We start from the raw sequence: 13109 nt of genomic DNA, 5'->3' as shown, positions 1-13109 counted from the left end.
GCAAAGACTAACTGATGTAAAAGGAGAAATAACAGTTATACAGTAATAGTTGGGGAGTTTAATACTCTACTCTCAACAAAGGATAAATCAACCAGACAGACAATCCACAAGGAAACAGCAGATTTGAACAACACTAGAGACCAAATGGAGCTAACAGACATACATAGAGAATTCTACCCAACAACAGCAGGATACACATTCTTTTTAGTCACTTTATTTTTTAAGTTTATTCATGTACCTTGAGAGTGTGTGTGTGCGTGTGTGTGTGTGCACATGCAAGAGCAGGGGACGGGCAGAAAGAGAGAGAAAGAGAGAGAAAGAATCCCAAGCAGGCTCCACATTGTCAGTGCAGAGCCCGATGTGGGGCTTGAACTCATGAACCATGAGATCATGACCCAAGCCCAAACCAAGAGTCGGACGCTTGAGCCACCCAGGCACCCCCACATTGTTTTTGAGTGCACAATGAACATGTTCTAAGACAGACCATACACTAGGTCACAAAACAAGTCGTAGCAAATTTTAAAAGACTGAAATCATATCAAGTATCTTCTCTGACACAATGGCATGAAACTAGAAATCAGTACCAATAGGAAAACTGGAAAACTCACAAATACGTGGAAATTAAACACTCTCATGAACAACATGGGTTAAAGAAGACATTAAACATGAGATTAAAACAAAGTTTGGGGTGCCTGGGTGGCTCAGTCGGTTAAGCAGCTGACTCTTGGTTTCGGCTCGTATCATGATTTCACAGTTCACGGGATCAAGCCACACAACAGGTTCCATGGTATGAGCACGGAGCCTGCTTGGGATTCCCTCTCCCCTTCTCTCTCTGCCCTTCCCCTGCTGTGTGTGCTCTCTCTCAAAATAAATAAGTAAACTTTTAAAAAATAAATAAAACAAAGCTTGAGACAAATGGAAATGGAAACAGAGCATATCAGAACTTGAAGGATGCAGCAAAAGTAGTTCTAAGAGGGAAGTTCAGAGCAATAATGCCTACATTAAGAAGAGCCCAAATGAACACCCTGAATCTACACCTGAAGGAGCTAGAAAAAGACAAACCAACTGTAATGCAATGGCATTGTAGGATGACAGATCATAGCTACACTTGCGGTGAGCACAGCATAACGTACAGACTTAGTGAATCACTATGTTGTACATCTGAAACGCAACTGTGCTTCAATTTTAAGAAAAAGAACTGAGCCCAAAGTTAACAGAAAGATCAGAACATAAATAAATGAAACAGAAAACAGAAAAAGAATAGAAAAGATTAATCAAACTAAGAGTTGGTTCTTTGAACAGGTAAACAAAACTGACAAACCCTCACTAGGTTAATCAGAGAGAGAGAAAAGTCTCAAATCAACAAAATTATAAATGAAAAAGGAAACATTACAATGGACACCACAGAAATTCAGAACATGATTAAGAGGCTACTATAAACAACTACACACCAACAAATTGGACAACTTATAAGAAATGAAAAAATTCCTAGAAATGTACAACTTACCAAGACTGACTCAAGCAAAAAATAGAAAATTTGAACAGACAGATTACTAGTAAGAAGACTGAATCGGTAAGCAAAAACTTCCCAACAAAGAAAAGCCCAGGACGAGATGGCTTCACTGGTGACTTTTACCAAACATTTAAATAAGAATACCAACTATTCTCAAACTCTTCCAAAAAAATTTAAGAGTAGGAAACATTCCTGAACTCATTTTTACAAAGCCAGCATTTATCCTGCTACTAAAAACCACAAAAGGACACTATTAAGAAAGAAAACTGCAGGCCAATATCCCTGATGAATATAGATGCAAAAATTATCAACAAAACATTAGCAACCCAAAGTCAGCAGCACAGCAAAGGATCGTTCACCACGAATAAGTGGGATTTATCCCTGGGGTTCAAGAATGCTTCAACATATGCAAAATCAATGTGATATGTCACATTAATAGAAAGAAAGAATCCTATGATCATCTTACTAGACACAGAAAAAGCATTTGATAAAATTCAATGTCCATTCATGATAAAATCTAAAAATTAGGCATAAAGAACATACCCTAACATAATAAAGGCCAAATATGACAAGTCTACACTTTAACATTAGCCTCAATTGCGAAAGACTAAAAGCTTTTCCTCTAAGGTCAGGAAAAAAAAGGCTACTCTCAACATTTCTGTTCAACACAGTACAAGAAGTCCTCGCCAGAACAATCAGGCACGAAAAAAAAAATAAAAGTCTTTATAAAGGCATGCAAAAGGAATTGTAAACAAAGAAGCAAAACTGTCTATTTGTTGATGATGCCATTTTATTTTTTTAATTTTTTTTAATATGAAATTTATTGTCAAATTGGTTTCCATAAAACACCCAGTGCTCATCCCAACAGGTGCCCTCCTTAATGCTCATCACCTACTTTCCCCTCTCTCCCTCCATCAACCCTCAGTTTACTCTCAATTTTTAAGAGTCTCTTATGGTTTGCCTCCCTCCCTTTTTTTTCCCCCTTCCCCTCCCCCTTGGTCTTCTGTTAAGTTTCTCAGGATCCACATAAGAGTGAAAACATATGGTATCTGTCTTTCTCTGTATGACTTATTGCACTTAGCATAACACTCTCCAGTTCCATCCACGTTGCTACAAAAGGCCATATTTCATTCTTTCTCATTGCCAAGTAGTATTCCATTGTATATATAAACCACAACTTCTTTACCCATTCATCAGTTGATGGACATTTAGGCTCTTTCCATAATCTGGCTATTGTGGAAAGTGCTGCTACAAACACTGGGGTACAAGTACCCCTATGAGATGATGTCATTTTAAATAAAGAAACTCTAAAAGACTCAACCAAAAATGGTTAGATCTAATCAGTAAATTCAGTGAAGTTGCAGGATACAAAATTAACAAAAAAATCAATAGCATTTCTATACGCTAACAATGAATTTTCTGAAAAACGAAGAAATCAATCCCAGTTCCAACAGCATCAAACACAACAAAATCTTAGGAATAAACGTAAGTAAAGAAGTGAAGGATGTCTATTCTGAAAAATACAACACACTAATGAAAGAAATCAAAGAAGAAAGGAAGAAATGGGAAAGTATGATATGTCCATGGATTGGAAGAATATTGCTAAAATGTCAAAAATACCAAAAGCCATCTAGATATTCAATGGAATCCCTATCAAGATGACAATGACATTTTTTACAGAAGTAGAAAAAACACTCCTAAAACCCAGATGGAGCCACAAAAGACCCCGAATACCCAAAGAAATCCTGAGAAAGAAGAAAAAAGCAGGAGGCATCACAGTTCCTACTTTCAATCTAGAATATAAATCTATGGTCATCAAAACACTATGGTGCTGGCACAAACACAAAGAGACCAATGGAACAGAATCAGAAGCCCAGAAATAAATCCAAGCACATACAGTCAACTAATATTTGACAAGGGAACTAAGAATACTGAGTGGAGAACAGATAGAATGAAATTGGACCTATATTTTACACCACTCATGAAAATTAAATCAAAATGGATTAGATACTTAAATTTAAGACTTGAAACCATGAAAGCCCTAGAAAAAAAATATAGGAGTAAAACTTCTTGACATGCATCTTGATAATGACTTTTTGGATGTGATGCTTAAAACACAGGCAACTAACAGAAAAATAAACAAGTGGGATGACATCCAACAAAAAACCTTCTGTACACCAAAGAACCCATCAAGAAAGTAAAAAAACAACCTATGGAATGAGAAAAGTATTTGCAAACCATGTATCTGACAAGGGGCTAAAATCCAAAATACACAAAGAAATCATGCGGTTGGGATGAGCACTGGGTATTATATGTATGTGATGAAACACTCAATTCTACTTCTGAAACCAATATTACACTACATGTTAATTAATTAACTTGGATTTAAATTTAAAAAAAAGACATCATATGACGCAGTAGCAAAAAAAAGTAACCCAATTAAAAAATGGGTAAAGGACCTACCTGAACACACGCTTCTCCAAAGAATATACACAAAAGGCCAACTGGTACATGAAAAGATGCCTAACATCACGAGTCATTAGAAAAATGCAAATTAAAACCACAATGCAGTATCACCTTATGCCTGTTAGAACGGCCACCACTGATAAGGCCAGCAGTAACAGATGCTGGCACGGATGAGGAAAAGGACCCTTGCGCACTGTTGGCAGGAATGTAAATTGGTGCAGCCTTCCCATACTATGGAAAACAGTATGGAGGATCCTCAAAACAAACAGACAAACAAAAGAAACAAACAAAAAACAAAGAGCTATCATATGACCCAGTAATTCCACTTCTGGGAATACACCCAAAGGAAACAAAAACACTAACTCAGAAAGCTACCTGCACCTGCATGTTCACAGCAGCATTATTTACAGTAGCCAGACATGAAAACAAACTAAGGGTCCCTCAAGCAATCAATGGATAAAGAAGGAAGCGTGTGTATGTATACACATAATGGAATATTATTCGGCCATAGAAAAGGAAAACCTACCATTGGTAACAACATGGTTAAACCCTGAAAGCATTATGCTTTGTGAAATAAGTCAGAAAGAGAAAGACAAATAGTGTACGATCTCACTTACATGTGGAATCTAAACTATCACCACCGAACTCACAGAAAAAGAGATCAGACTTGTGGTTACCAGAAGCAGAGGAAAAGGAGAAAGGTGGTCAAAAGGTACAAGCCCCCAGTTGTAAAAATAAATAAGTTCTAGGGCTGTAATATACAACATAAGATGACGGTTGGCATTGCTACATAATATATAGGAAAACTGTTAAGAGCAAATCCTAACAGTTCTCATTATAAGGAAAAACCATTCCCAGTTTTTCTTTCTTTTCCTTTTATTGTATCTATAGAAGATGGACGTTAGCTAAACCTATTGTGGTAATCACTGCACAATATATGTAAACCGAATCATCACGCCATACTGCTTAAACCTATACAGTGATGTTGTATCAATTATTTCTCAATGACACCAGAAAAAAATTTACAAGAAACTAACAAAGCTTTTGCTAGACTTACATTGAAAGAAGCACCACTGGTTTGGACTGAGGAGACCAGGGATAATTCCTTTTAGAATGAAAAACAGTTGTAGGGTCCCAAACTTCTACAGGGAAGAATCAGGCTTAGAGTCTTACTCAGCTACGAGTATGGGCCACTCTTATGGGAAAAGAACAAGGATTCAGAAGTTAGAGGCAAGAGCCACAGAGAACCATTCCCAGGGCAAACTATTCTCAAAGCACGGGAGTCTTTTTTTCCTTTGGGAACAATGAGGGCTGAGGAAACGTGTCCCCCAAGATTTCAACATTGTTATGGATCAGTGACTGTTATCTGCCTTTACTTTGCCCTTTTAAATGAGAGTTCCTCTGATGGTCCTTCTTGCTACGTCTCCTCGTTACAGTCTAGAAATGTGGCAGAGCAGTAACGTGTGTCCTTAGCTCACAGGTCTTCAAGTTCGAGAGGACCAAAATTCAAGGAGCCGCACCTGACAAAAATGTACGCCAGGGGTTGCATACATATCTAGACTTAACTTATTTTATTTATTTAGAGAGGGAGAGCAAGCATGCCAGTAGGGGGGAGGGGCAGAGGGAAAGAAAGCGAGAGAGAATCTTAAGCAGGCTCCACACTCAGCACGGAGTCCGACGTGGGGCTCAATCACACGACCGTGATATCATGACCCGAGGCGAACTCAGATGCTGAACCAACTGAGCCACTCAGCCGCCCCTGATTCGTCAACTTTAAACAGCACTTCTTGACTCCCTGCTACGTATGATGAGGAAAATAACAAATAGGCAAAAAACCAAGAGTCTCAAAAGGAATTCTAAGAAGCATTTACCTTGTTCATAAAGTAGCTTCATATTTGAATCTTTGCAGGCCACCAGATTGTTGAGCAACGCAATCACACTTTGCATGGTGTGACCCAGAATGTTCTCCTGATGTTCCTGCAATAGATCACAAATGTCATCATAACTATGCAGAATTACAATTACACCACGATAGAGACAAATGATCGGGTGACCTCTGTCCCTTCATCCTTTGCATGAGGCTAAATGGTCAACTTTCTGCACCTAACGAAGCAGATCCTTCCGCACTGAGACACTCCCCCCATCCGCGTGTTCAGTTAGCTGGGAGGCAGCATGAGTCACTCAGAGCACAGTGCGGCTGCATGTGGCCTCCAACGCAGGAGGTGAGTGACAGCCACACAGCTGCCTCTGCTTCAGATGGGTGACGCAGGAGTCAGAGTGACCAGAAGTAACTACGTGGACCTGGGGAGACCGCACCTGAAAGTGACTGAGGTCACAAAATGAAACCGCCAGGTCTTGGAGGGACAACACACGGCAGAGCGACCAGGAGACCCTTGATGGACACGTGGTTTCCAAGGCTTACGAGAACACCCACGCTGCATCTGGCTCCAAAGCTGCTGTGTCACCGGATGTGGGTCTCTCAGCAATGACAGCCCCTTGGCGTCATGCGCCTCGCCATCTATGACTTCGCTTGATGTAAGACAAGGGCTTTGCTTGCCAAATACCGATGCTCCCAAATTTCTAACTTTCTTTAGAAACACACACTGAAGAGTAAATGGTAACGTTTGAATGTTCCACTGACACGGGCTCAAGAAGATGAATAGGGAAGCGATGGTCCGCCACCAATTTCATCTAATTATTCGTACAGTGGGTTGCGAGGAAAGGGTGATTAATAGGCACAAGATGACACGACACGTTATTCATGATAAAGTAACTAACGATACATAGGAAACCTATTCTAGTCAAGAAAAGAGGAGCTAATAAATCTTTTCAGGTTTTTTTTTTTTTGGTCCCATTCAGTAAAATAACACATTCCACTGCTTATTCAAAGACCAGCCTGTCAGCAAATATAGGTCCTTTTCACTGGAGATAAATCCATTGTTCCTTTGATCTACACATTTTTATGATTAAATGTATCTTTTCTACGATGCTCTTGGTAATATTTTTGCCTCTTTGTGAAGCCAGTACTTCAATTTTCCCTTGTGCTGATGGGGTGAGGCCGCTTGTCGATACAGGCATTTCCTTTAGTACAAAAACCCACTATCCAAACCTCCATGACCCCTGAACACTAAGAACCCAGGATTGTACCCTGGCCAACCAGGTTCTCGGACTCCTGCCCTGGAGTTTCCAGACTCCCTGCAGAATGAAGGCCTCTGCCAGCCGCACTACTCAGCCTGCAGAGGGGCGTTAAGCGAAGGTGCGCTCTGATTATTAGCAGCCCCCACCAACCTTATCACTGGGGGTCCTCAGGACCAAATATTTGATGCAGGCAATAAAAAAGAGACCCATAATCCTGTAACCAGACTGAGAGAAATGGTTCCTTTTCTAGCCATTGTTAAAAATTTTTTTTTAATTTTTTTAATGTTTGTTTATTTTTGAGAAAGAGAGACAGAGAGAGAGTGAGAGGGGGAGGGGCAGAAAGAGAGGGAGACACAGAATCCGAAGCAGGCTCCAGGCTCCAGGCTCCAAGCTGCCAGCACAGAGCCGGAAGAAGGGCTCGAACTCACAAACTACAAGACAATGACCTGAGCTGAAGTCGGACGCTTAACCAACTGAGCCATCCAAGTGCCCCAAAACATTGTTGTTTTTAAGTTTCTTTGTTGTTGGTTTTCAAACAATTCATACACTGTGACCTTTGTTTAATATAAAGTGAGGGCTTTACGAAGAGTATAGTAGAGAATTCTATAGAGTTACTCTTCTCTCTTGCAGGTATATATGCTTCCTACATGGTGTGGGGGAGAAAAGAGCATGGGACAGAATCATTGTCCCTGCTCAAGATGATGCTGTAGTTCTCCAGGGGAACTAAGATAGCGATTGCTGTGGCCTAGATTATCATTTCCCCCAGAAAGAATTAAATACATGCGAAGAGCAGTTGAGAAGGTGTACATATGAATTAAACACACTTCCATTAACTTCTATCAAGCTGAGTTATTTCATTTCTCTTAGCAACGTTAATAAGATTTGTTCTTGCTGTTCACAACCATATTAGCCTACAGGGGATAAATTATCTATTAAAAAACATCATAGTCGCTTCTTAAAGTCAGAGTAGAGGATTTCTAAGAAGGGAGAAAACAGTACGGTAAATATGTGGGGCCAGAGTTAGTCTTGGGCACTTCGCGAGCCTCATGCAAAGAGAAAAGGGAAACTCGAGTTTGGTTCAAAGGCCACGGGCCAGAGTTGGAAGGGAGGGATGATCCCGATGGAAGACTGGGTCCCATCAGATGCTCCTCTAGGGCACCCCATCCCCCAGCAAGCTATGCCTGAGCCCCAGGGTGGAAAGACTATATAACAGAAGGCTAGGTAAAGACCTGATGTCTTTTTTTTTTTTTCTTTAATTCCCATGGCTCATGAATAAAGCAAGCAGTCTACACCACGGGCACCTCAACGCACGCCAGTAAAGCCCTCTAAGGAGAGACAGAGCAGGTTATGACTGTGGCACAAGAGGGCCTGTGGCACAGGGTCAGGGGCCCAGCCACCAGCGGCCTCGGCGCTGATCTTGGCCCAGGGTGGCAGACACCCATGTGGGCCTGAACAGGGACAAAGCGGGGCTGACAGTTTTGCTGATGCGGCACTACGTGCCGGGGCCTGTATCCCAAGCATGTAACCTGCATTATCATCTCATTTAATCCTCACACATACACCCAAGTGGCTCCGGTTCTCCCCTTTTTACAGATAAGGACATGGAGGGTAGCGAGGGGAGGTGGGACTTGCCAAGAATCACCCAGCTCTTCAGTGGCGAGGCTGGGATTCGGTCTGGGCGGTGGCAGAAGCCATGCCCCTCATCACCACGCGGCATCGCCTGGGGACCACAGGAACGGGGGCGGCGGGGGGGGGGGGGGGGTTGGAGCCACCAGCCCGTCAGCACATCCCAGCTTAACCAATACCACCTGAGGAGCAACGGGGTGAGGTGGGAGGAACTTAAAGGGCCTGGAGTAGGAGGTGGAAAGAAGCAGCCAAGTACTGAATTGGGGAAGTGCTGTAGTGCTGCCCTCCCTGTGCCACCTTCACTGGCACCTGCTGGCCTCATAAAAGCCCTCAGTATGCATCACGATGCTGTAAGACACACAACCCGGGAAGCGAGATGGAGGCGCTGGTCACAACTAAAGGAAAGGAAAGAATAAGCATATTACCCGAGAGACTGAAGATACATACTCGAGCCCCCCCATCCGCAGCACCGTTACTCAGACATAGCATTAGCCTCGGCTGCTGGGTAAGAAAGGCAGCCGAGCTCATCAGAGAAGCCATCGCTGACGACCCACGCAGCCACGGAAGGCAATCCTACTGCATTTCAAGATCATGACGAAAACATTTAACTCCTTTATCCATAACCCATCAATAAACACAGCTGACCTAATTTGTGTGCCTAATGGCATAGTGTATGGACATTTAATAAACAGAGCACTTGAGAGCTCTAATAAAACACAGCATTTGCCAGTAGAGATAATTAGAATGGAAACAGCAAAATTCTGGTGTTTGGCAACATAGATGAAACAACTTCATTAAAATGTACAGCTTCAGCAAATGAAAGGCAGGGGAGCACTGGACCCTGAAGAATCAGCCTTCTCAAAACTAATTGCTTCAGTGCTTAAAGAGGACAGCTCTGAAATACCAAGGGCACAGCAAGGAAACACTACTGAAAAATGATCAGCCATCCCAAAGCAGTTTCACTGTAAACAAAGTGTTAGACTTCGTTCTAGTATCTGAGGGCGGAAACGGCACTAAAAGCCTTCAGATGGCCAGATCCCAAAGTTTGGCAGGGGTCTGAATAGTCAAGGCAGGAAATGCCTTTAGCGATGAAGAGTAACAGTGAACCACGGTCACTCTCTGCTGCCCTTGGTGTGGGGTCAGATCTCAAAAGACAGCAAGCCGACGAAAGGCACCCACCAGTCCCGACGGAGGTTAGAAGCCAAGGGGAGGCTAGAAGGCAGAAGCACACACACAAGTGTTGTGAACATGGAATCTCTGATCTCCTGGAAATAAACACAGGACACGTCCTATTCAACACACAGTGAGATCATATTTCAGGGGAAACCCACACGTTGCACGGCAGGATGCTAGTCTGCGGTGCACAAGCCTGCACACAGTACAAAGGTGCAGCTCTAGGACAGAGTGGGGTGTCCACTCACTGTCCCTTTTACACCTTCTCCCATACGGCTGGGTTCCTAGACAGCTGGAGCCCACAGAAGGCTCTTCAGAGCGTCCCGATGTGACAACCGTATCTGAGGGGACGAGGACACTTTTGCAGATTGCTTATTTTTCACAAGGCTGTGCCACACACCGCTCAAACTCCATGGGATCTAAACTGAACTCATTTCTCCTCACATATCCTCCTTTTGTCTGCCCACCATGCAGCCAAAGATCCTGGAATTACCCAGGGGCCAACTGCCTCGCCAACCTCCCACATCCAATCAGCAATCAAGTCCCCCTGATTCTCCCCGGGGCCCCTCTAGCAGCTCTCCTCTGCCACAGGCGGTTGCCATCTTTGGCTGGGGCTGCCACGAGTCCCCTAGTGGAGACTCTACTTCCAGCCTCCTCTCCTCCACTGTAGACCAGGCTCCTCTTTCTCAAGTAGCAAGGCTCATCCCCATTCCTAGGGCTTAAAAGTGGGACCCGCAGGCCCAGGGAGCACATGAGAGTCCACCGTAGGCCCAAGGTGGAGGGCCATTGCTTCCCACCATCCAGATTGTCCAGAGCCCCAGGGGAATCAAAGGCCTGAAGGGAGGGGAGGCCGCAAGAACCACGGGTGGCAGAAGCAAGGGCATTGCGGTTCCCGTGCTTTTGATCCCAGAGCAGCATCACGTTATGATTGTGGAAATATTCTCATGATTTCCTGAGCCAAATTCTGACCCCCGGGGGTAAGGAACAGGGAAGGGAACAAGCTGAAGGGGCACAAATTTAAGATTAATTTCACAGGGCGCCTGGGTGGCTCAGTTGGTTAAGCGTCCAACTCTTGATCTCAGTTCCAGGTCACGATCTCATGGTTCATGGGTTCGAGCCCCACATTGGGCCCTGTGCTACTTGGGATTCTCTGTCTCCCTCCCTCTCTCTGCCCCCCTCCTCTCTCTCTCAAAAGGGAAGAACGCTAAAAAATAAAATGAATTTCACCCATTTACCTCATAAATGCATACAGGATTTCCTGGGAAGCAAGGCAAGGATATATGGACATCCAGAGTGGGAATGTTTGAGGCATGACGAAGTTGGGGCTGGGGTGACCATTACTGGGCATTTGCTGTGCCAGCTGCCCAACAGTCAAACAGCGCCTGGGCCCAGGGGTCAGGGCTGCTGGGGGCCTAGCAGGCTCTGAGGAAGCACTCTTTCCCATAGGTAGCCAGACACATAGGATGCTCTCACCCTAAGAGCCTGGAGGTACAGAACGAAGTCCCTTCTTTTATTCGGGTCACCATCCTTCTGATTCAAGACATGCGAGAAAAGAATTTAAATTTTTGAATCTGACTGACAGATATTGTCGAGGCCCTCAAGCAGCAGCAAATACAAGTTCTTATTAGCAATACATTCCAGCTGGCACAGAAAGGAGGCTGTGGACCCAATGGTACCATTTGCCAATCATATGCCGAGCTCAGCTGGAGAACTCCAGCCCTCGCTCCACGCCAATGGCCGAGTGCTGCGGATGCCCCCCTGGCAGGTGAACTGTGCCACTTGGCTTGCTCAGCCCTCCTGCCCTTTCACACCATTTAAGCTTCTAGCAGCAACCTCCCCTCCCCCCGGCTCCCGACAGGGCGCTACGCCTCAAGACAGGCACAGCGGGTCAGAACCAGTGCCAGTCGGGCCGGAGAGCCCTGGCAATGGAGACCGAGGGGAGCAGCGGGGACCAGCGTCCCCAGACGCGGGCTGCACCCCTCCCACGTGTCTGCCTGGGATGCCTATGGACGGGCTGATCTGCCCCACAACACCCTGTGTGAGCTAAACACAGGCCCGAAGGGGACAAATGAGCAAATACAGGGGTGTGTCCAGACACACAAGTCCCTCTGCCTTCCCGTTACACCCCTGCCACTGCCCAAAATAATAATCACAATGTTAACAAAATAAGGCCTTGACAAACTACCGTCCCCTCTTAAAGACTCAGGCCAGGTGTCCTTGGCAGCAGCTGGGGGCCGTGGGGAAGGCGGTCCTTCCCGTTGGACAGCACGGTCATCGCCTTCCCGTGCCTGACTGCATCATAGCACCTACCGTATACATAACGGTTGGTTCCTTCATTCATTCCTCACCTGATCTCGAGCCCTTGGAGGGCAGAGCTGGGACTTTCGATCAAGTCCCCAGTGCCAGGAGCGGCACCTGGTAAGCAGAGGCCTCTGGTGTATTAACGAAAAACCAATCTTGCTCCAAGTCGCTTGGGTCAATACAGCTGGAGAAGGGATAGATAGCTCATGAGAGTCTCCGTCAAGGAATGAACTTGTCACTGACCAGAAACTGCCTTCAATTAAATAACTGATAAATACTTATTGAGCAATAAAAATGACCGTCCTCCAAACGTTTAATAGGTACATACTCGCTTTTGGATATTTGCAATAAATGACAAATTCAGACCTTTTCCCTTTAACCAAAATACATCAAATCTCTCACATGTGAAATAGTTGTCAAGGACTCACGAAGCATGTGCATCGGCATGGAGAATGTACACTCCACAATTCCTGACAGACGCAGACACGGTTTTAATGGGGCTCTCCGTTAAAAAGGATTGCTCACAAATAGAAAGAAGTGTCCCATTTTAAAGAAAGAAAATATTGCGTTCGGGGACTGGAAAGATCGATACATTCAATTATCACGAGACAGTTTTCAATTACGGCTGTCTTTTACTGTGGGAGTTTGCCCACACTGGGGAGTTCACCAAGCGTGGTGCTCGCGGTTCCTGTCTCAAAGGAGTACTGGCCACGTCTGCCGGAGAAGACCGTGCTGGGAGCTGGCGAGTTTATGTGAACCTAGGGTTTCAGAGAGCAGAGAGAGATGGCCCTAGGCAGAAAGGAAACCGGGCCGAGGGAAGTCAGAGCTCCTTGGCTTGCCCCAAACCAGCAGGCAAACCTGGAGTGAAGTGAGAGTCAAAGTATCAGACTTT

At 44.6% G+C, this 13109-nt stretch overlaps 1 protein-coding gene across 18 annotated transcripts in view; it reads right to left on the bottom strand.

The window, feature by feature from the left end:
• Positions 1-13109, bottom strand: part of ULK4 (unc-51 like kinase 4) — a 577159-nt gene that overhangs the window by 240369 nt on the left and 323681 nt on the right. For 17 of the 18 annotated variants that reach the window (XM_045037803.1, XM_045037798.1, XM_045037797.1 and 14 more), the window contains one exon: positions 5851-5956. In XM_045037803.1, coding sequence (XP_044893738.1) covers positions 5851-5956 — 106 coding nt within the window. Of the gene's footprint in view, positions 1-5470; positions 5500-5850; positions 5957-13109 lie in introns of those variants that run through there. The other variant, XM_045037805.1, reaches the window with a different exon arrangement.

The sequence above is a fragment of the Felis catus genome, chromosome C2 (genome assembly GCF_018350175.1).
Source record: "Felis catus isolate Fca126 chromosome C2, F.catus_Fca126_mat1.0, whole genome shotgun sequence".
Lineage (NCBI taxonomy): Eukaryota > Metazoa > Chordata > Mammalia > Carnivora > Felidae > Felis > Felis catus.
This window is presented reverse-complemented; position numbering and strand designations above follow the sequence as displayed.